The sequence below is a fragment of the Sebastes umbrosus genome, chromosome 15 (genome assembly GCF_015220745.1).
Source record: "Sebastes umbrosus isolate fSebUmb1 chromosome 15, fSebUmb1.pri, whole genome shotgun sequence".
In the NCBI taxonomy this organism is placed as follows: domain Eukaryota; kingdom Metazoa; phylum Chordata; class Actinopteri; order Perciformes; family Sebastidae; genus Sebastes; species Sebastes umbrosus.
Window position 1 is genome coordinate 29,915,111 of NC_051283.1, and position 22,585 is coordinate 29,937,695.

The following is a 22,585-nucleotide window of genomic DNA, read 5'->3' on the forward strand; positions in this document are numbered from 1 at the left end:
CAACTGGTTTCAGATTAACTGTTCTCAGATTAACTGGTCTCAGGTTAACTCCTGATTCAACAAAGTGAATGAGTAGCTCACCGTCGTGTTTCTGCTTCCCTCTGTAGAGTCCTCTGAACATGGGATCTGTCAGGTTCACACCGATATCTGCAGAGCCAGAGGATGGAAATGATCTCTTCTGCAATATGTCACCAAACATGTGGTATACTTAAAGGTCCCATAACTTGCTCATTATCAGGTTCATACTTGTATTTTGGGGTTTCTAATAGAACATGTTTACATGCTTTAATGTTCAAAAAACACATTATTTTTCTCATACTGTCTGTCTGAATATACCTGTATTCACCCTCTGTCTGAAACGCTCCGTTTTAGCGCATTTCAACGGAATGGCAACGGAATTGCGTTGCTAGGCAACAGCTTGGGTCCATGTTTACATCATGTCAGCTGATGTCATTCACATACACTGCAACAGGAAATAAACTGGTGGACACATTTAGAATGTTTACGTTTAAAACTGTGAAATGGTCTAAATATTGTAGATTTGTGACATCACAAGTGGACAAACGGCTTGTTTCAAACGCACAGATTCTGAATACGTGCTGTGTGTATTTATCCGTGGATTGAGTGTTTTGATACTTTCACAGTATTTATATATCACTTAAACCTGCTTTATAATATAAAAGACATGAAAATCTCACTTTTTACAATATGGGACCTTTAAGTACAGTACTTGAGTTGAGGGTTTGATTCTCACAGAGATAATATTTTGCCACCAACACCTTCATGACTCTATCTGGATTCTTCACTTTAATGCACAACACAGTATCTGATGCTGACAGTAGTAAGTAAGCAGCTGTAGTGCAGTGTAAAATCTAATGTGACTGCTGCTGTGTTGTCATTTTCAGCAGGGCTAACTCAAGCTAGCTCCCATGCTAACTAAAACATGCAGGTTAGTCTGTTTGCAAGCAACACCAGCATGCAGTGACATTTAGAGTCATCTACCTTCTCTTTATGTTTTATTAATCTAGACTTTAAAGTGTCTTACCGATGAATTTGTGCTGTGCCATGCTGGTTGTGAGAGCAACACTCCTAAAGAGAAGCACACATGCAGCTCTCAGCTGTCCCATACTGCTGCAATACCGTAATCACTATAGAAGAGCGCAGACACATTAATGAAACAGCTATCTTTTTGACTATTTCTCCTGTTTAATCCACAGATTTTAGACGACAGACAATGTGGAGTGAACGTGCTTGTAGTTAGTCGTTATTACAATCATCAGTAGTTAAATTCTGACTGTTCTATTCTTCTGTTGCGCATCGTGTAGGTATTTACGGTCATAACGTCCACACGCTAAACTCCCAGAATGCTCCGCGGCTCGCTGAGAAGGTGACAGAGGAGGTGAAAGATGGCGACAGCTTACCTGACCCACCAGCAGAAGGTGTTGAGGCTCTACAAGAAGTCTCTGAGACACCTGGAGTCATGGTGCATCTTCAGGTAAGAGGAGCTCCGTTCAGGCTCTGTGGAGAATAATAATAACATGAAACATAAACAGTAGGACGCTGCAGTCTGTTAGCTGTAGAGCTGAGCTAACTGCTAAGCTAACTGCTAAGCTAGCAGCTAGCAGCTAGCCAGGTCACTCATTCCTCTGTCCTGCTGCAGAACACCTGTCCTCATCAGATCACCTGTCCTCATCAGACCACCTGTCCTCATCAGACCACCTGTCCTCATCAGATCACCTACTCTTCATTAAACCCAGAATATATAATTACATTGTCCTGTTAGTTCAAAACATTATATTGGTTAAAGATTAGTTAATTTATGCTTAAACTGTGTTGTCAGCTCTTTGAAACCAGCTATAGTTTATACTTATAGCTCTACTTGTCTCAGTCTAATAATACATGTGAATGGATATAACTAGAAATCATCTAACATAATATGAATTAAAAGAGAGGACTATATTTTTTGACAGAAAAACTCAATTACATCTTGATTATACTGAACTTTTGATGCCAGTACAGTATTTATATTTTAAAAGTGAGTTCTCAAACCTGATAACAATATATGATTTTCGATAAGCATCCCTTAAATTTGGCTATTAAAGAATTGTGAACAATATATTCTTTGATTGGGGCATTTTAGAGTTGAAAAGTAAACTTGTTACTGCTCTCTACAGTGTTTCTAAACTAAGGCCAACATTATTAAGGTATTCTGTGGTGCAATTTCTTGTTACTTAACTGCTGACATACATGTTGGCAAACTGATTTATCAAATATTCTTGGATCAAAAAATATTGTTATTGGTTAAAGAAGAACATTATCTCCAGAACTTGCATATCAGACAAGAGTTATGAAGAATTTGACATTTTATATATCAAACATCTCATTGTTACTGTGCAAGCTAAGTCTCCCTCTGCACTGTCAGTAGTAAGTATGATTTAAGAAACTGTTGTGGTGTTTTCCCGTTACAGAGACAAATACCGGTTCTACGCCTGCATGATGCGGGCTCGCTTCGATGACAACAAGGAGGAGAAGGACTTGGTGAAGGCCACTATGATGCTAAAGGCAGGAGAGGAGGAGTTCTGGTCCAACCAACATCCCCAGCCCTACCTCTTCCCCGACTCTCCTGGAGGGACCTCCTACGAGAGATATGAGTGCTACAAGGTGAGGCAGCCTTCATCATGTGATATAATTTACCTCTGGATAGAATTGTTTTTCCTTCCCCATTATTTTCTTTCTTACATTCCAAAGTAAAAGGTTATATAGCCCTGCAGTTTTTGCACAATTTCTGACACTAAAGGAACAATTATTTAAATTTATTGGTCTGAGACTTTTCTTTAAAAGGACTCTATGGAAGAATCAAAAATAGCTTGTTAACAGTGACACCCGTGGTCGTTAAGTCAACGACAGCGTCCTATTGCTCGTGAGCGTCGGTCAAAACAGTGAGGCGACACACACGAGTCTGAACGTGATTGACAGGCATCATGTTGATTGACATTAGCAGCTAAAAGCACAATATCACTACATATTGCACATTCTGTCAGTAATGTTAGCTTACCTCGTTTTCTCACACACTCGCCGCCACTCTCTATCTCTTGCTTCACCACTCACTTCCCACATGCATGCACACTCTTCGCACTGACGCTACCGTTCTCCAAATAACCTACCCCACTCCCACAACACTAGTTTTCCCACCCGACTTTGATCATATTCCAACGTCTGAGTTGTGGTGGGGGTTGATCATTTGTTGGCGTTAACGGACTCCATTTCTAACTGAACGTTATCTGTGGTTGCACACTGTTAGCCCTGAAGCGGAGCTGTAGAGAGTAAAGACACTCACAAGCGCGCATGACGTCGCATTCGTTGGATTTCCCCGGAAAAAATGGCCGGCATTCTTCACATTAAAAGCAGTCTACAGGCTGATAGAGGAAACACAGAAAGTCGAGGAAGGTCTCAGTTTTTAGGTTAGGTTACAAACGGTTCACACAGCGGCAATAAAATACAATTTAAAAAAACATACGTGTAAAATCTTACAAAAAAATGTAGGATGTGGCTTTGTGGAGACAATACATTTTTAAGCTGCTTCTCCTTGTTTCTTCTTTTTATAATCACAGTGGTTTTTCTGTTTTAAAATGCCCCCTACAGTACTGATATTTTAATCAAACTATTAATCTTATATGGGGATGATATTGACATGTAGAACTGATGTGAGACAGTGTCTGTCAGGTTGTTACTGCCCTCTGCTGGAGATGTAAGGGGAATGCAACTGGATTATCTCATTTACTTGAAACAAATCTCCATCTCATATTCTGAGAAATCAAATCCTCAGATGTTAAAAAATCTTTAAGAAATTTAACATTGTTTAATGTCAAGGTTATATTTGTTCTTTTGAATTCTCAAAATGTTCATACCTTTTATCAGGTGGCCCATTTTAGCTAATAAGGAACAATTATATATTATATTTAAAGTCAAAAACATGATACTGACAGTCCCGATGTAACGTGATGAAAGTCCTGAGCTCTGTTTTGTCCCTCCAGGTCCCAGAATGGGTGCTGGAGCACTGGCACCCCTCAGAGAAGGCCGTGTACCCTGACTACTTCTCCAAGAGGGAGCAGTGGAAGAAACTGAGAATGCAGAGCTGGGACAAAGAGGTGGGCTGTCCGGACACAATAATCAATGAATTGATAATAAAAATAGCAGCCAGTAGCAGCCCTTGTTGTTAACGGTTGTGCCCTCCTGTCTGCTTCCAGGTGGCCCAGCTGAAGGCCGAGACTCCAGCTGGCGGCCCCAAGAACGAAGCCCTCCCTCCAGCCCGTGTGGAGGGAGAACTCCCCCCTCTGTGGTGGCAGTTCGTCACCCGACCCAGGGAGCGCCCCACATAAACACCCTCCACCTCCTGGGGTCGGTCACCCCCCCACACAGTCAGAGGGGAAACTGTCTTCACCACACAAAGACTGGCTGACCTCTTGTTGAATTACCATCCGTCTGTAAAGAAGTCACCTGTGCAGGTTGCATGGCTGAGAAAACAACCTGCCTGAATGAACACGGATCCTTCAGGAGTCAGTTTAAGGAAGTCTGTGACTTTGGGAAGTCCTGTAGAAGAATCATTGTTCCAATAAATAAATAAATAAATATATGATGTAAATTGTGTTTGTGTTTTGTCTGCAACTCAAAAGAAAATCCCCTATATCTAGACATCAATAATGAGTTAAATGTGAGGTAAAGCATGAAAAGTTGACCGACTGAAAAATAATAAGTTTTACTTTAATTTAGTCAGATCATGTCATTATGTTTAAATGTGTGTCTTCTACTCATCTAACTCTGCAAGAAAGCAGCTTTTGGGGGTTTTCCCCCCAGAAAAAAGAGGTGTAGTTCTTTAGAAAATTACTCACAAATATATAGGTTTATTTTTTAAAAAGGCTCAGTAATTTCTTTAAACAGCTGGACACTGTAGTTTTTAGCAAATGTCATTCATACAGGCAGAAATAGTGCATTTGTGGGGACTATTTTCAGCAGCGGATTATTACATATTTGGTACATTTGTGATTATTTCTGTTAGACCCTAGAATATGGAGGATGTAACCGGCCAAAATAAAAAAATATATGAATATATAAATAAGAGACTTGATAAATAAATATTTAATTAAATGTATCAAAAATAATATTGAAAAATAAATGTAACCATTAATTTATTGATAAAATGTGACATAAATTGATATTTCTGTTTTAATTTGCTTCTTTATATTTATCTTTCTATCAATTCCCTTATTTATTTACTCTTTTGTTTAATTTTCCCTTTTATCTATTTATGTATTTATTTATTTGTATTTATTTTAAATTCAAATTTATTATTTTATATTTATTTATTTATTTTAAATTTAAATGAATTATTTTACATTTATTTTTAAATGTATGTATTTATTTACGTATGAAAATTAAAAGGGTAATTACCAAAGTGTAAATAAATAAGGGAATTACTACAAAACAGAAATATCCATGTCACATTTTTATCAATTAATTAATAGCTACATTTATTTTAAATATGATTTTGGCTACATTTAATGACATATTAAAGTCATTTATTTATTCATTCCTTTTTGGATTTTGTCAGGTTCTGTCCTCCATACTAGAGGCAGCTCCATCACTATGGCGATGAGCGTGGCCTGAAGTTGCGTGGTCGTATCATCATGGTTACGGCCTTCAGAGAGTAGAAGTCTGACTCCTTCCAGGAAAACCAGACGATGCCGTCCGGCCCGAGCAAGTTCTTAGCTTTCAGAGAGTAGCGCCCCCCCTGGTGGAGAAACATTCACATATTTAACATATTTATATTTATTCTAGATTAGACAGTGGATAACACCATTATAGGTTTTAGTCAGGATAGGACCAGGAGGATTCTCCGTTAATGTTAGACCTGCTCTGTGTTCTTGTGCACGGTCCTACAGCCTGTTGTGGTGTGTTCTCGTAGAAAGTCCTACCTCGTAGTAGACTCCGTTGAGGTTGGCATAGAAACACTGGTGGAACCACCAGCCGGCGTGGCTGATCTCGGCACAGATGTTGCCGGTGTCTGGCGTGCTGAAGCCGTGCTGGTCGTGGTACCAAGCGAACGAATCCTCCACTGTTCCACTGAAACCAGACACATGGAGGCGGTACTGGTTCTCCTCATTCTCTATCCTGCAGGAGGAGAAACCACAATAGTTACTGATAATATTTATTTTTTTAATACCTTTTATTTACAGTTGTCCACCACAGCAGGCTCCTGGGAGGTCCGGCAGGGATGGTGTTGACAAAAACAATTATTGTATTTAAAGAACACTGTTCATGTTATATTTAAATTGTTGCTTAATAAATTCAAATGTATTGTAGGCTGTGTCACATGGTTTTATTTGTCCTTTAAGTGGAAACTGACTGTTGATGTGTTAGTATGTAAATTACTAGTACTTTTACAGTGAGCATTTTTTAAATTTAAAAGGACATTTAAATAAACGATTATGGTGAAAAGACATTGATTATACGTTCACATTTAGACCATATTTCACCGGGATTTGCAATAGTGAAACTTAAGTACTGTACTGAAGTATTTTTACTTCATGACATTACACCACTGCTACTTATACATCTTGTCAGTCTACCTGAAGCTGTGGTAGAGGGCGTGTCCGTGGGCATGGCTCCAGTCCTGCAGGTCGATGCGGAGGCTGTAGTGGCCCTGGTTGGTCAGCAGGTGGAGCTGTTGGTTGCCCAGCCAGTGTTCTCCTCGCAGCTCGCCGAAGCCGTCGCGGTACTCCGACCAGCCGCGGTTAAAACTCACCAAGCCGTCGCGCCGCCGCTGAAACACCGTCCAGCCCCCGCCTGGAGTCCACACACACATATACATACACACAAAGATATATGTCGCGTTTACATATTGGTAGACAAACATACGGCACTTCAATCCAACTCTGAGTTTATCTGAATAGATAACATGAGTCTCACCTTCGGTCTCCATGTCGCAGTAGACAGGCAGGAGGGTGCCTGGAGACAGGATTATGGTGTAAACACCAGAGTGACGAACACCATTGTGATACAGAGATGCACAGTCTGATGGACAGAAAGACAGGTGCCGTCCATCTGAGGGAGAGACAGACAGAGAGAGAGACGGGGCTTCACACAGCAAACTCAAACTGTCAACTAAACATAATGAAATCCTGAGTTGTTGTTATTTCTAGATTTTTGTTTGCTACACCTAAAGTCATCACAGCGTTGTAAAGTAAAATGAGTATAACTGTGAAGAAGTGCTGCTGTGTGTAGTTTTGATTGCGTGACAGTAAGGTTGCATGCAATTCACACAACTCACCACTGTGCTGGTTGCATGTGTACCTGGTGGCAGTGTGTCTCGCATGCCGAGCAGCGGCGTGGTTCTGATGACGTTGACCGTGCAGCTGGCGTTGTGGCTCATGAGCTGCACGGTGGCGGACAGGTTGCGGAGCTGCGCCTGCAGCTCGTGCAGCAGCGCCGCGTGCACGTGGAGCAGCGTTTCGGACTCGGCATGACGCAGCTCCAGAGAACGCAACCGCTGTTCAAAGGTCGACTTGAAATCAACGCTTTCTTCACCCTGAGAGTTAAAAAGAGAGAGGTGTTGGTTTGTCATTGTTCTCCTGTTGAAAACAGTGCTAACCCTAAAAAAGGAAGCGAGAAGTAAAGAATGGTAAAGTTGAGAGAATCTTGTAGCTTCTAAAAACAAATGTTTTTTTAATTGGAAGAAGTGAACCGTCACGAATGTGGAAAGTATAATTTCAGTTTTAGCGCCTCATTAATGTGGTTAAATAAATTGAATTATCAAGATGATCACCAAAATTAATACTTTTCAATTACAGGACACAAAAGTAGGTAAATTTAGCCCACTGAGTAGCTCACATGCTCAAATCTGAAGGGAAAGCATTGCTCTACTAAGACTTCTGTCAGCAAACAAAGACTCAGACTGCAGCTTTAACTCGACTTTGACCAGGGGCTGGCCCCGAAACTCTGAAGCCCAGAAAAAAGGCTCTCTGGGTCAGGCACGCTCAGAAGGATGCAGGGCCTCGGCCAAAAGGTCTGCAGCTAATCCTGTTAGCATTCAGGGTTAAGGAGGACTTAGTGGGTGTCAAAACAGAGAGATAACGACGGACAGAGAGATAAAGACAGACAGAGATAAATAGACAGACAGAGATAAATAGACTGACAGAGAGACACAGAGAGAGAGACAGAGAGAGAGAGAGAGAGTGAGAGAGAGAGAGAAGAGAGAGAGAGAGAAGAGAGAGAGAGAGAGGAGGGTGCCTGGATAATTTATTTCTCCTATAAAATACATGGACAAACATAGTGCTGCTGCTGAGGGAACATAAGGCTAAGTAAGGGGAAATATACAGCTAGCAGGTCATTGTTGTGAAAGAAATCCCTTCATGGCGATGCTGCACCAAATCTACCGTAAACTATCAAACAGCAGTGTACCTGCTCCTCCAGGGCCTTGACTCGATGGCGGTGGTTCCTCAGCTCCTCCTGCAGCTGTGACATCGTCTCCCTCAGCTCCTCCAGCTGCTCCTTTCTGCTCTGGTTCTCGTGGAGCCAATACGAGATGTCGTCTGTGCAGCGGAACATATCAGGGCAGCGTTGCTGCGTCGTTCCCACCGGCACCGGAGGCAGCGTCGCCATCAGCCGGCACTGGCCGCTAGACGTCAACTGACTGCTGTACTCGCCGCACTGTGCTGATGAACCGCCAATAGTCCGGTTGAAGGTTTGGTCAGTACTGTCGCCGCTGCGTATCACCGGTGGGGCGTCCGGGAACGGGTCAGAGTGTGTTTCCAGGAGGGAGGAAGGAGGATGCCAGTCAGCGTCCTCATAGTTGTCTTTGTGTGTGTCCCAGTTTGTGTCCCAGTTTGTGTCCCAGTTGGTTTCTATGAGGGTGTTGGGATGTACATCCTCATCGTGTCCGACGTCTGTGCGTTCATCAGAGGCCGCGAAGTCACCAGTGACAGGCTGGTGACACCGGCGGGTCAATAAGACAAAAGTTAGTAAAATGGATCGCCACTTCATCCTTACCATCGCGTAACTCGCCCACCCGTCCATAGCGACTTCAAGTGAAGTCACCGGTAGACTCAATTACCGGATCAACATCAGGGTCAGACGTCATAGCAACGAGCTGAGGTCCAGCAAAGTTAGGCTTGGCTTGTAGGCTTCGATTGAGGATGGGGAAGAACTGTCCAAAACAAAGATGAAGTTCGTGAACTTTATGTCCATGAAATGTGACCATGGCTCTGAAATATCAGTAAGTTAGAATCTATGGCCCCGACCATGGCTCTGAAATATCAGTAAGTTAGAATCTATGGCCCCGACCATGGCTCTGAAATATCAGTAAGTTAGAATCTATGGCCCTGACCATGGCTCTGAAATATCAGTAAGTTAGAATCTATGGCCCCGACCATGGCTCTGAAATATCGGTAGATTTATAATATGCTCTACACTATATAGCTATTGAAAAATGGTGTAGTTTTAGACGAGGATGCTGGTCCTTTAAAGCCAGATGACCCAGCCCAGATCCTGCTGAGGTCCCAGCCAGGTCAAAGGAAATGTTCAGACCACTTGGTTGGAATCAAACTGTTGAAGATCTGAAACAAAGTCCTGATGAAGTTTACACAAACTTTAGTCGATGTAACTGTGCCACAAACACAAGCATGCTGGACCCCTTTAAGCTGTCTAATTCTTTACTATCTGCAGAGGGACAAATTTGCTTTACATCTTGGGAAAATTAAGACCCTTTTCAAATAAAAACGACATGGCGGACTCAGTTCAGAACAAGGACATTTTACTGGAAATATGTACCCGATTCGACTGTTATCAGACCATTAAATAGACGTTATCAGTCGCTATAAGCACCATAGATGTGGGTCATTAGAGGCCTACTATGCCTACTAGGTTATAAAAGTGAAAGTGAAACTTAAACGCAACACGTTCTAACATGTAAAACTGAATGAAACGTCATGTTTTGAACACAATGAAAAAGGCTTCCTTAGGTTTAGGCAACAAAACTACAACTTCTTCAGGTTTAGGCAATATCATAGACTCACATCTGTGGGGCTTATAGCGACTGACAACACAAATTTAATAGCCTGACAAAGGTGCAGTGTGTAGGATTTGGCGGAATCAAGCAGTGAGTTACATAGGTATACTGTTTTGTCAAAGACATTCAGAAAATGTGTAAAAATAAAAAAAAAACACAAATGCAAGATACCAAATGTTCATGGAAACCCAGGTACATGAAAACACTCCGTGTTGGTGCATTCAAGGATGTTCCGACATCTGATATTTGAGAACCAGCTGGTGAACAACAACCTTTAATGGTACGTGTCCACAGGGGCGTTTTTTTTACTGCGAGGGATCGCCTCCCTTTCCAGCATTGGATGCTTGATGGGCTGCCACTAAGGCACCTGATTGGACGAACGCTTTCCCCTCGTGGGCTGCTGCTCCCAGCTTTCAAACCGGAACCAACATGACGGCTCGTTTGGAAACTTTCTTCTCTTATATCAGGAAAATAGTTCACCGAAATGTGTTTCTGAAAACATTTTATGAGAGAAATACGCCGTTAATGAATCTGTCTTTATTTTAGATCGACAACGGTTAGTTTAAAAAGTTTTTCGTGAGTTTCCCGAGGCGGCGAGTCGCACCGGACGCCCCTGATATGCATAAAGTAGCCTCGGCTATACAAATGAGGAGCGGCGCCCCCGTCTCTCGAATCGCGCTGCCACGCTACCAGAATGCATTGCTGCTTACATAGACAATGAGTGGGAGTCGTGGAGAGAACGGAGCCCTGTGAACACGTACCATAAGAGAGGACCAAATTCAGATACAAGGAATCCTAATTCATGCTACGGGACATATCAAACATCGTCACTGAATGTTTAATCTTGCGTATTTTCCAGAATCATTCAATATCACTGTTCTTCGCTGGCAATATATTTGTCCTTTTCACTGTGTTCACGTCTTCTGCGTTTGTTTCCTTGTCCTCATCTGTCCTCTATCACCACACGATGGCAACGCAACTTTGACAACACAACTTAAGGTGAATATATGTTGACTGTTGAGTGTCTAAAACAATAAAAACAACACAAAGTGTATATCTGAATCTCACTCCTACCTGACGCCCTGCATGTCCCAGCATCTCCGCTCTGAATTCACCTCAATGGAAAAGCATCGTGACGGCCAGGAGACTGATTGTGTGTACGTGGGTGTATGTGATTGTGTGTATGTGTGTGTATGTGTTCAGCACCGGGTGTGACATCTTATCCTGATAATCCTCTAACGGGATTGGCAGCGGTTGGCCTGGAAGGTAATAGATTACATTTAATGGGATTAATAATGTGAGGAGAAGTTACAGTATCTGACGTAAAACAGCAAATGAAACAACGGAGTGATTTTAACAGGTGATACTGAAGGAAATATAGTCAGTTGAAGCACCGATCTGTTGATGTCACGGCCATATAATAAATCACAAATGTAATAATATAAAATATGTCGACATAGGAGAAGTACAGAACAGTAATGCGTTCACTTGAGAAATAAAAATCGCCCTGTTTTTATGAATGAACAAAATCCCAAGAGAAACTCTCATTTACTTAAGAGCTCGATTTAAGTTTTATTTTGGTTAGGGTTTGAGACATTGGAGCCGACTCGTGTCTTTAAGTAATATACTGTAGATATATATATATAATATGTTATTAGTTTGTCGACTTTGCAGCTCTTCTGATCTGCTGGACATTGTGTTGTTTCTCCAGGATCAGTTGAATCGATGTGGCTTCACGGATAGAAGATGATTCATCTGAAACGCATTCAGGCCAACACGTTCTCATCCCAACTCGTCACATGGCGTCACTTTTCAGTCGCAGTAAACACGTGTTTAATGTTGTGAATTTACCAAAACCGCTTGCTTAGGTTCAGGCAACAAAACTACTTAGTTGGGTTTAGGACAAAACAACATGGTTGAGCTTAAAATGTAAAAGTTTGTACAGTGAAAATGTGACGTTGTGAACACGGGACACGATCGAACAGATGATTGTAAAGTGAAAGTGAAACTTAACAAACGGGACACAAGCAGCGGTCTCCTCGATGAAAGCTTTGTGTTTGTTGGACCCGTCCACCGAACCCTCCCACACACCCTGTATGTCTCCATCGCTTTTTAAACTGCGTCACCACAACACTTTCTCTGTGCATTTACTGTCCTCGTGGATGGGTTTACATTGTAGTTAATGGAAAGCCTGATGCATCTCCTGCTGCCGCTGAAGAGTGCATCGTGCGTCATCTTCAAAAATCTTCTTAGAGTTACTGAGATAATAATCTCTTTAATTCAGAAAAACAGGGCAGATTTTTTTTATTTATGAAAACTTTTTTTTTTTAAGATTAAATTAGATAATTATCTAATTAATTCAGAAAAACAGCAATTTTTTTATAAAAACTTTTCTCAGAATTACAATTTTTTTTTACATTAAAACTTCTCTTAGAATTAACAAGATAATTGTCTCAATTATTCAGAAAAAGATTTTTTTCCATGAAAATTTCCTCCGAATTACTGAGATAATAATCTCTTTAATTCAGAAAAACAGGGCATATTTTTCTTAATGAAAACTACTGTTTATTTTAGAAAATAAACTAGATAATTATTTCATTAATTCAGGAAAAAAAAATTATTTTCATGAAAACTTTTTGGAATTATTAAGATAATAATCTTGTTAATTCAGAAAAACAGGGCAGATTTTTTTATTTTATGAAAACTTTTTTTTTTTTTTAAGATTAAATTAGATAATTATTTCATTAATTCAGAAAAACAATTTTTTTTTCATGAAAACTTTTTGGAATTATTAAAATAATAATTTTGTTAATCCAGAAAAACAGAAGATTTTTTTTTCTGTAATAGTTTTTTCTTAAAATTACAGAGATAATAATCTCATTAATTCAGAAAAACAGGGCATATATTTCTCTCTCAAGTGAATGCATTATGCTTCCGTAAAGAAGTACTAATTGTTGATAAATATTTTATATTAATAAACAATTAAAAATGTCTTTATATGCGCTTCAAACTATGTTTTAGTGGATAATATAAACCATTTTTTAAATGTTTGTATAATGGTTATAAATGCTTAATGGGAGTGGAGCCTACCAGTAAAATAGAATCACTCTTAATCTCCTGCAACGTTTATTACATCCCATAATACAAAAATGTTGAACGCAAAAAAAAAACACATACTGATGATATTGCTAAAATGAAAGTTTATCCTGAAGCTGGTGCTAAAGAGAGTCGGGTTTGAATACAGAAGTAGAACTTTTGGCCTGATAGTAAATATTTATTCCAGGTTATTAAACTTAATATTTGTTCTTTCTGTTCAGCATACAGACACAAGCACAGAAAGACAGACCGAATTTAATTGCAGGAGTTGGTGAATAAAGTGCCTCCAGTTCAGATACTGTGTCGATAATGCCATGGGTTGACTCTCGTCTCATCGTGCCATTACCTCTTCATATTCTCCCTGAACTTATAGAGAGAGAGCGAGAGAGAGAGAGAGAGAGAGAGAGAGAGAGAGAGAGAGAGAGAGAATGTGTAATGGGCTGAATGGAGGTTCAAGGCTGCAGGAGTCCTCTAATGGGTTTATATTTACCTGCCTGCCTCCAGAAGCTGCTCACGTTGTTCCATTAGAAAAACAGGAAAAAAACACTTTGTATAAGACCAAAACAACATGACTTGAGTTCTTCATCAAGAACAAGTTTGAATAACAAAAATGGATATTTTGCGACAAAGTTCTTTCTTCTTCTTCGTCACATGTTTGACATTTTGAGAAAAATAACAAAGGAAATATGAATACTAGTGGCAACTGGTCCTGGTATTTTTACAGAGTAATATACCTGGGAACAAAGACTTTAATATAGATATACAGCCTTAATAAAAGGGTCTTAGAGGTTCTTGGTGGATGTCGACAGTTTTTGAAGCTGCCTGACAAAAGCTCCAGCAGTTTTTTGAATGCAGTATAAATGTGTTATTTTTACCTATTCTGAAAATGGTGTGTTTGAATATTTCTGCATACTGGGGTCCCTAAACAGTCTTGGAATTACATAAATTGGGTATCACTGTAAAGCTGAGACTCTTGTGAATCCAATGAGCCCAACTGTATTCATGTGTGATGATGTTAGTTACAATAGGAGACATTTCATTGTAGTGAGTGACCTATTTTTTTAAACTTGACCTCACTGTATAAAATGACCTGTGGTGACCTCTAGGATAATCACAGCCTCATGAAACTTTACAGCCACAAACTACAGACCTAGAGCATTCAGAGGATGGATGGATCAAACTAGAGACCTAGAGCATTCAGAGGATGGATGGATCAGACTAGAGACCTAGAGCATTCAGAGGATGGATGGATCAAACTAGAGACCTAGAGCATTCAGAGGATGGATGGATCAAACTAGAGACCTAGAGCATTCAGAGGATGGATGGATCAAACTAGAGACCTAGAGCATTCAGAGGATGGATGGATCAAACTAGAGACCTAGAGCATTCAGAGGATGGATGGATCAGACTAGAGACCTAGAGCATTCAGAGGATGGATGGATCAAACTAGAGACCTAGAGCATTCAGAGGATGGATGGCTTTCCTAGCTAGATTGACAATAAGGGGGTTTCTGAGCAGTTTACACAACGGAAGTGCTCGCTATCCAATCGCTGAAAAATACTTGCAGAAATTTCAAAATGTCAAAAGTTTTTGATCCCAAATCACAGCATGGCTTTTTCTATGGTGTTCCTCCAGGTCTTGGTGTCTTAATGTGGTATTTTGGAGGATTATTGATCTTTTTTTTTATCAATTCTCAAGTTCTCAAATCTGTGTAACAAATTATATCAATCCAAAAATTGCTTCAACAACGTATGAGACATAATAGAGCATTGGGATGACCGTCATATACTTCTATCATCATTTTCTACGCGCTTTCACAATTAATTTCAAATAATTAATTAATTAATTCATGTTTATTTCTTTATGACTAGAACAACTTGACACACAGTGCTGAACTGCATCTCAAATTAATCTTCAGCTTTCAGATAACGTACACCACTTCTATGTGACATGTACTGCTGACCTGGTCTCTCCCCCAATAGACCTCCTGTAGCCCCCTAAAAAAGACTAAACGGGTCTATTGTGGGTCTCAGAGGGTTGCAGAGAGGCTGTTTGTGGACATGGAGCTTTAAAAGAAGTTCATCCTCAACAACCTTTTCCACGGTGGTCAAGTCAATCCCCCTCCGATTCCTCGTTCGTCACACTGAGGGCTCGGACGATGGAAAGATGCTGCAGCAGGTGTGTAACTGTAGACTCTGACCCTCAGGTCTGAATCCCCTCTTCCCTCCTCTGACAACATGGCGGTTTGGTGTTAATCTGGCCTGATGCCGTCGGCTGACATTTAACACACGAGGCGGGGGAATGGAGATTTGCATGGTGCGTTTCTTTCTTTTGTGTCCTGGAGTCTCAATCTAAGCCTGACGAGTTTCCTCTGTGGATTGTTTAATTATTTGTGAAAATAGACTAATAAAATGAAACTATTATACATATTAAAAGTTATTTTAAAAAGACAGAAAGGGTGCGCTCCAATACCTGTACTACCATACTATTTAGTACGGCCCGGTCACATGAAAAGGTGATAAGTGACACAATAATGCGCAAGGCCAAAGCGTGCAATAAGAACGCCGTTCTATGCTTTTGTTGTTGCGTGAATGTGCTGCGCTCTGAGTTAATGATGTAGGATAAAAAGGGAAATAGACTGATTATGGTGGGTCTACGTTAGTGACGTTAGAGACGTTTGTGACGTGTACAACCTCATACAACAGTTCGTATGATATCTTACGGAAAAAATGTTCCTCCTTGTTCGTTCGTTTTCCTACAAATGTCCAGCAACACGTGGCAATTTCCGTGGGATATACATGAATTACAGAGCATTACTTTCCGTAGGTATAGCTACGAACGGTGTATGAGAACAACCTGAATATTCACGTCACTGACACGCTATCCTCTGGTAGACAGGTGGGTCTATTACACGCTTTGGCGTGATAGCGGGTTGATTTAGTATGACCTAATAGATAGTATGTCAAATGCAGTATGCCAGCCAGCATGCTTTTCTGACTATTCTAACCCACAATCCTTTGCACAGCGGAAGATACGTCACATTGACTGAGCCGCCGAGAGAGCACAGCCTGATGACAGCTCATTGGCCGACACCGTCTCACGGCAGTTCGTGAAATAGTCATGAAATTTAAATCTATTTAATTGAATCCCTTTTTTTATCGTGACGCTCAGCACGACTTTCAACAACATATGTGTGTTTTACTACGCATATCCAGCAACACGAGACGCAGGTGTTAATTTCCGCTCCAGTCTTTTCAAAATAAAACTACTTAGTTAAGTTTAGGAATAGATCGACTTGGTTAGGTTTAGGCAACAAAACTACTTAGTTAGGTTTAGGAATAGACCGACTTGGTTAGGTTTAGGCAACAAAACTACTTAGGTTTAGGAATAGATCGACTTGGATAGGTTTAGGCAACAAAACTACTTTAGTTAGGTTTAGGAATAGATCGACTTGTTTAGGTTTAGGCAACAAAACTACTTACTTAGGTTTAGGAATAGATCAACTTGGTTAGGTTTAAGCAACAAAACTACTTAGTTAGGAAAAGATCGTGGTTTGAGTTTAAATAACACCAGAAGTTACGTGACTAATAAGTCAACTTTGATTTCTGGTTTCACATGGCGTTATATATGAATTGATTTCGTGCTGAGTGTCTACGTATACGAATCAATACATTCAACTTTGTGACTATTTCACAAACTGCTGTGCGACTGAGCTGTTTTCTTCACAACGAGCGCTGCCACATCAGAGCTGCTGATGTGCCGGTAAACTCTTGTTTTCCTTGAAAGTTCAGCTTTTTGAGTTGAGAGGTTTTCATTGGAGGGTGATGATGGTGATGGTGACGATGATGATGGTTGTGATGATGGTGATGATGGTGTTGGTGTGAGTGGGTGGAAGAGGGGGGATGATATTTCATTGATTGTCCATTTTCATGCAGCCCTGTGTGTTTACAAGCATGAATGAGGGAGATTTCAGGTAATGACGTCATCATCTGTGTGTGTGTGTGTGTGTGTGTGTGTGCGTGTGCGTGCGTGTGTGTGTGTGCGTGTGTGTCCTTGGCTGACAGGATATAAAGTCGTCTGGTCAGATTGAGCGACAGAAGTGGAGGGGAACAACAGAAATCTCTGTCCAACGGCCGAACGACAAGAAAACAGCAAAGCGAGAGACAGAGACAGGACAGTTTGGTGAGTATCTTCATTATCTGTTTATTTATATATATATTTATATATTCAAGTATTTTTTTTCTTCTTTTTAGTTAATTTAAGAATCGTCTTTTTTGACTTCTACTTGTTAAAAACAATAAAAAAATGTCTAAAAAATATTCAAATACATTTAAAAAGAGCATGATGTAAAATAAAAACATAAAAAACAAACTACTACTACTACTAATAATAGTAATAATTAATATCATACTCAAAAAACACATCATGCTTCAACTTGTCTTGAGGCTCCAGGACAAAAACGTAGTGGAACACAAGTCAGAAAAACAAATACACTAATTAATACCAGATAAACAAGAAATATATGTAAGTTAAATAAATAAACGTTATAAGAAAAATATGGTATAAAAGACAATAAAATATATTTTAAATAATAATAATGGGATTTTAGTAGAGAGGAAGAATGCATTTTTGTGATTGCCCAATATCACAGAAATCATCAGAAATTTCCCTCATTTTTTTGTGACCTGTGATCTTTAATTTTATTTCTATTAAATGAGAACAGAATAAAAAATAACTAAAAGAGAAACATTCAAACATGTTTTCTGTTGTGATCATGCAAAAATGATTCATTTTGGAAAAGGTTATTTTACTATCTTACTACTATTTTTGTGGTCATCACTGTATTGTCTCAACATGATGTGCATAGTATAATTTAAATGATAAAGTTATTTGTGATCTAATTTTAAAAAGTTTTTTTTCTGCAATTATTTCATAATCATAAAATAATATTTCTGGTAATTAAAAAGCAAATATTTCATAACAAATAAATGTGTTATTTCATTTCATCATCTTAAAACAGTTTTTCTTGTGTTTGAGATATTCATTTTGTCAATCTAAATGTACAATAATGTTAAAGCAGTAAAATTATATGTACTACTTAATACTTATGTCCGTAGGAACCAGGGTTCTTATTCATTTATTGTCAGTTCATATATTTTGGCAAATGTTTTACTTCTTAGTGTATATTTTAAAATATAATAGTATATTATTATTATTATCTTTTTTAAATGAGATTCTTTTAGTATTCTTTTTAGTCAGCTGTGTTTTTTCTATTTTTATTGTAGGATTTCATTCATATTTATACACTTTTTCTTATTTTGAATGGTTTACATAAAGATTTTTGGTGTTAAAATATATTATTTTAAATCTAAATCGTCCTACTCGTCTCACAGCCGGCTGCACATAGAGACCGATGTTATGTGTCCAGCTCGGAGGACTAAAGGCTCTTTGTGTTTAAGATAAAGTTGTCTACTTCACTACTAAAGAGCCCTCGTTGGTGTTTCAATTTTTCTCTTATGAGTTATTGATCCGGGAAATTTGAATCTGTGAATATCTTTCCAACTTTATCTATTAGTCGATTTTTTTGCATGATTTATTTCTATACATTTATAACTTTTAAAATCATTATTGAGCTTTAGAAACTCAAATTAAATCCAAACAAATTAAGTTGTGTAATCGCAATTGAGAGGCTTTTATTTTGTTATTTCTGCAGCAGATCACAGATAAAGAAACAGATAAAACTCTATGTGTCCCTGTCTCTGATTGGCCGGCAGAGAAATGTGTCCTACGTGGCTATTGGTGGCCGTGGCGCTGGTGGGCGTGGCCAGAGGAGCTGTCGGTCAATGCTGGGAACATCCGAGCTGTCAGGAGGTCACCTCTGAGACGAGCATGCTGGTAAGACGCCGCTTTGTTTCATGTACGTATCGTAATAACGGCTTGTATAGCCGCCGGCCTCGGTGTTCCATTTTCCCTTTTTGATGAATACAGACTACCGCCGCCTGCTGGAGTGGAGAGTTATTTTATGTCATGCAGTCGCAGAACGTACGTGCTAACTGTCCGTCGGCTGTAGTGTTTGCGGTGTGTTCGAGTGCAACTTTTTGGCCAAGACAAAGACGCAACTGGTGGCCTTCGTTGCCGCTAGTGATTAAAATGTCCTCATGTTGTTGCCTCACAAGCCTTTTCATTCTCTTCTCTGTTCACTTATCACAGCAAACATCTTAATACGACTTCTCTCATCCTGCAGGAGTGCATCCAGCTCTGTCGCTCCGACCTCACCGCCGAGATTCCCGTCATCCCGGGTGAAGCCCACCTCCAACCTCTTCCTCCTCCATCAGACCCCGAGTCTCTGCCCGTCCTCTCTCTTTTATCTGCCTCCTCTTCCTTCCCCTCCTCTCCTCAGGCCAAGCGCTCCTACTCCATGGAGCATTTCCGCTGGGGGAAGCCCGTAGGGCGAAAACGCCGCCCTGTCAAAGTGTACACCTCCAACGGCGTGGAGGAAGAGTCGGCCGAGCTTTTCCCCGGAGAGATGAGGAGGCGGGAGCTTGCCGACAAGATGATGGCCGAAGAGGATGAGGAGAAGGTGCAGGAGGTGGCAGAAGAGGAGCAGGACCAGCTCCCGGGCGACGTCCACGAGAAGAAAGACGGCACGTACAAGATGAAGCACTTCCGCTGGGGCGGCCCGCCGGCCAGCAAACGCTACGGCGGCTTCATGAAGAGCTGGGACGAGCGCAGCCAGAGGCCGCTGCTCACGCTCTTCAAAAACGTCATCAACAAAGACGGACAGCAGCCGGAGAGAGAGCAGTGAGGGAGGAGGAAAGAGAGGGAGGAGATAGAGAGAGGAGGAGCAGACAGAGTGGCCAACAAGTCCTCCAAACCAAATATTAAATGCTTCGTTTGTCAACGCCGATCGGCAGGCAACCCTGTCTCCTAGAAATTATATTTTTACGTAACTAACGATTATTTTCGTTATTGATTAATCTGCAGATTATGTCTTGATTGATTATTTAGTCTATAAAATGTCAGGCAATAGTGTCAGAGTCTTATGGTACATGTCTACAGCCTCCGTCCTTTCCACGCTTCCCATTCATTGTCTACGTAAGCAGCTGTGCAATGCATTCTGGTAGCGCGGCGGCACAATTCCAGGCATCACATTGGCCGCTCCTCATTTGCATAAAGTTGAGGTCTAGGCTACTTTATGCAAATCAGGGGCGTCCGGCGCGACTCGCCTCCTCTGGAAACTCCCTAGGAATTTTTTAATTAACCGTTGTCTATTCAAAAAGAATGGTTTATTTCTCTCATAAAATGTTTTCAGAAACACATTTCGGTGAACTGTTTTCGTGATTTAAGAGAAGAAAGTTTCAAAAAGCATTCCACGAGGAAAAGTGTTCGTCCCATCAGGTGCCGAGTGCCTCGTGTCTAGTGGCAGCCCATCAAGCGTCCAATGCTGGGAAGCGAGGCGGTCCATCGCGATAAAAAAACGCCCCTGTGGACACGTACCATAAGGCTACATTCACACTAAATCAGGTTTGCGGCGATATAGCGCAGGGTTGTGCGGCGGTGTGTCACTTAACGGCCCATTAACACCAAACGACTGCACAACGATTAACGTCTTTTGTTCTGCGGGGTTGTACAGCTCTGGATCGGCGGTTACGTGATCAGCAGCTGCAGCGTGACGTCGGGTTGCGTTTCTCCAAAAGTTTATGTTTCAACTTTTCACCACTTTTTTAAGGTCCACACCGCCGCAGATTAAACGCACTGCCCTCGTTCAAATGAATGGCGTTTCCACCGCAACGCTTGAAAAATGCCTGAAAGAAGGATTTGATTGTCAAAATAGTTGTTGATTATACAATCAGGGTCGATGGGCGCTGAGTCCTGCGTGTGAGATTAGGTTTAGGCAACAGACGCTTCTGTTGAGGTTCGGGAAAGATCATAGTTTGAGTTAAATGCTAATAAAGTAAATGAGTCCTGTCTCATGATATTTCCCATTAAAAGCCCTGAAAACGTGTTTTCTCAACCATCTGAGCACCATTCGGTCTCTTTATAAAACACCTCTGCTGTTGTAAAATACTGTATGAACATAATTTCTAAGAGCCAGGGTTACAGCAGGACGACATCGTTTAGTTAGTTTAGTTAGAATGATTCATGCGAGTGTTTTCTGCTCCTCCATGTTTGAGGTTTGGTTCAAGTTCAAGCAAATAAAACTATTGTCGTCATGATTAAATGTTAACCGTCAGAAGGAAAAATGATTTTCATACACTGATGACCAACATAAAGCCTGTCAGTTGACTTCACCCACAGGGATCGGTCCTGAAATCAGAGAGAGAGAGACACAGGAAGATGAAAAGAAAGAAAGAGAGAGAAAAGACGAGAAAATGTTTTATATATTGATTCATGTAAATAACTGTAAATGACATGAAAACATAAAGTTATTTGCAAGCAAAGTATATGTGAAATGTGTTTTATTATCTATCTATCTATCTATCTCTATTCACTACAAAAACCTAAATAAGGTGGCAGCTGGCGGGAGTGAGATTGCTGAAAGTTTCTTACTGCTGTCGGCTTTATATTAAATGTCATTTCCAGTAAATATCACAATATTAAACGTGTGTTTTCTGTTTAAAAATAACAGACGTAGGAAGATAAGTGGTTACGTGATCTAGAGCTGATAGGTAGCCTACGTGGTTTGTTTACATGATGTAAAAGAAATGCATATAACAGATTCAGTGTGGACGCTGACGGCTTCTGCGCCGCACCGGTTGCACCGTCGATATTTCCGGCACTGAGATGTGTCCGTCAGCTCTTTGAGTCCTGCTTTGTTAGAATAAGCATGGTGTTTTTAGTGTTGTTGTTGTATGGATAGATGAGACACCAGTCAGCCTTACTCACGGGACCTTGTTGGGGATTGTTTGTTCTGGAAAATGAGAACATTGCTTTTTATTTATTTCTCTGCAGCAATCGCCAGTGCAGTTCTTCTTGTTACGGTGCACATTGTTACTTTTAATGCTCTGATTAAACAACATGATAAATAACGAGCCTGTTTGAAGAGCAATTTGAGAGACACTGAAATCGATTCATAGTTTGCCTCAGTGAGCATAAGAGCATGAATTCCCCAACGTTAAACCTGCTTGCAACAATGTGAGTTAAATGTGTTGTATAATGTCTCACACCACAGGGTGGAGCCATCACTTCTGCTGCTCCGCAGAAAGATGTCGGGCTGTAGGAGAGAATCTCATCCTACTGTGCAGCTCGTACTGCTCACTGAGATGACTTCATCTGGATGTAGTTAATATAAACCGTAGGTGGCTGTGAAATGATGGACAGGGAGAAGAGAGGAGAAGAAGGATCCCTCAGACACAGTATCTACTCTGCAGCTAACTGCTCTCTCTGCTGGAGGACTGTTGAAACAGCATGTTGGACCTCTGGATA

General features: G+C 40.5%; 4 protein-coding genes across 5 annotated transcripts in view; 2 read left to right on the top strand and 2 right to left on the bottom strand.

Annotated features, from left to right (window-relative positions):
* The window catches only part of tatdn1 (TatD DNase domain containing 1), a 16,045-nt gene extending 14,892 nt beyond the window's left edge, over positions 1 to 1,153 (bottom strand). For both annotated transcript variants that reach the window (XR_005210270.1, XM_037794784.1), the window contains exons 1-2: positions 1,046 to 1,153; positions 82 to 147 (exon numbers count right to left, since the gene is read on the bottom strand). Coding sequence is in view for 1 of the 2 variants with exons in the window: in XM_037794784.1 (XP_037650712.1) it covers positions 82 to 147; positions 1,046 to 1,127 (148 nt within the window). In the remaining variant the exon portion in view is untranslated. The remainder of the gene's footprint in view (positions 1 to 81; positions 148 to 1,045) is intronic.
* Positions 1,154 to 1,337: 184 nt separating this feature from the next.
* Positions 1,338 to 4,642, top strand: ndufb9 (NADH:ubiquinone oxidoreductase subunit B9). Its single transcript, XM_037795959.1, has 4 exons — positions 1,338 to 1,495; positions 2,469 to 2,661; positions 4,035 to 4,148; positions 4,248 to 4,642. Exons 1-4 carry the CDS (start codon positions 1,407 to 1,409, stop codon positions 4,377 to 4,379), a joined length of 528 nt encoding a protein of 175 aa, XP_037651887.1. The 5' UTR covers positions 1,338 to 1,406; the 3' UTR covers positions 4,380 to 4,642.
* Positions 4,643 to 5,424: 782 nt separating this feature from the next.
* Positions 5,425 to 11,262, bottom strand: LOC119502821 (angiopoietin-2-like). The gene is made up of 7 exons (XM_037794034.1): positions 11,138 to 11,262; positions 8,458 to 9,202; positions 7,351 to 7,585; positions 6,967 to 7,101; positions 6,627 to 6,843; positions 5,973 to 6,168; positions 5,425 to 5,788 (listed from the first exon to the last, which is right to left on the bottom strand). The coding sequence occupies exons 2-7, from the start codon at positions 9,070 to 9,072 to the stop codon at positions 5,642 to 5,644; spliced, it is 1,545 nt and encodes a 514-aa protein (XP_037649962.1). The 5' UTR covers positions 9,073 to 9,202; positions 11,138 to 11,262; the 3' UTR covers positions 5,425 to 5,641.
* A 5,919-nt stretch (positions 11,263 to 17,181) lies between these two features.
* Positions 17,182 to 21,594, top strand: LOC119502742 (pro-opiomelanocortin-like). The gene is made up of 3 exons (XM_037793916.1): positions 17,182 to 17,341; positions 18,934 to 19,054; positions 19,404 to 21,594. Exons 2-3 carry the CDS (start codon positions 18,938 to 18,940, stop codon positions 19,962 to 19,964), a joined length of 678 nt encoding a protein of 225 aa, XP_037649844.1. The 5' UTR covers positions 17,182 to 17,341; positions 18,934 to 18,937; the 3' UTR covers positions 19,965 to 21,594.
* The last annotated feature ends 991 nt before the right edge of the window (positions 21,595 to 22,585 follow it).

Coding starts and splice junctions, on each gene's coding strand:
- ndufb9 (XM_037795959.1), top strand. CDS start 1,407: ATGGCGACAGCTTACCTGACCCACCAGCAGAAGGTGTTGAGGCTCTAC. Junction 1,496..2,468: donor GAGTCATGGTGCATCTTCAG/GTAAGAGGAGCT, acceptor TTCCCGTTACAG/AGACAAATACCGGTTCTACG. Junction 4,149..4,247: donor TGCAGAGCTGGGACAAAGAG/GTGGGCTGTCCG, acceptor GTCTGCTTCCAG/GTGGCCCAGCTGAAGGCCGA.
- LOC119502821 (XM_037794034.1), bottom strand. CDS start 9,072: ATGGACGGGTGGGCGAGTTACGCGATGGTAAGGATGAAGTGGCGATCC. Junction 7,586..8,457: donor TCAAGGCCCTGGAGGAGCAG/GTACACTGCTGT, acceptor TTTAACTCTCAG/GGTGAAGAAAGCGTTGATTT. Junction 6,169..6,626: donor GCCCTCTACCACAGCTTCAG/GTAGACTGACAA, acceptor CTCCTCCTGCAG/GATAGAGAATGAGGAGAACC.
- LOC119502742 (XM_037793916.1), top strand. CDS start 18,938: ATGTGTCCTACGTGGCTATTGGTGGCCGTGGCGCTGGTGGGCGTGGCC. Junction 19,055..19,403: donor CCTCTGAGACGAGCATGCTG/GTAAGACGCCGC, acceptor CTCATCCTGCAG/GAGTGCATCCAGCTCTGTCG.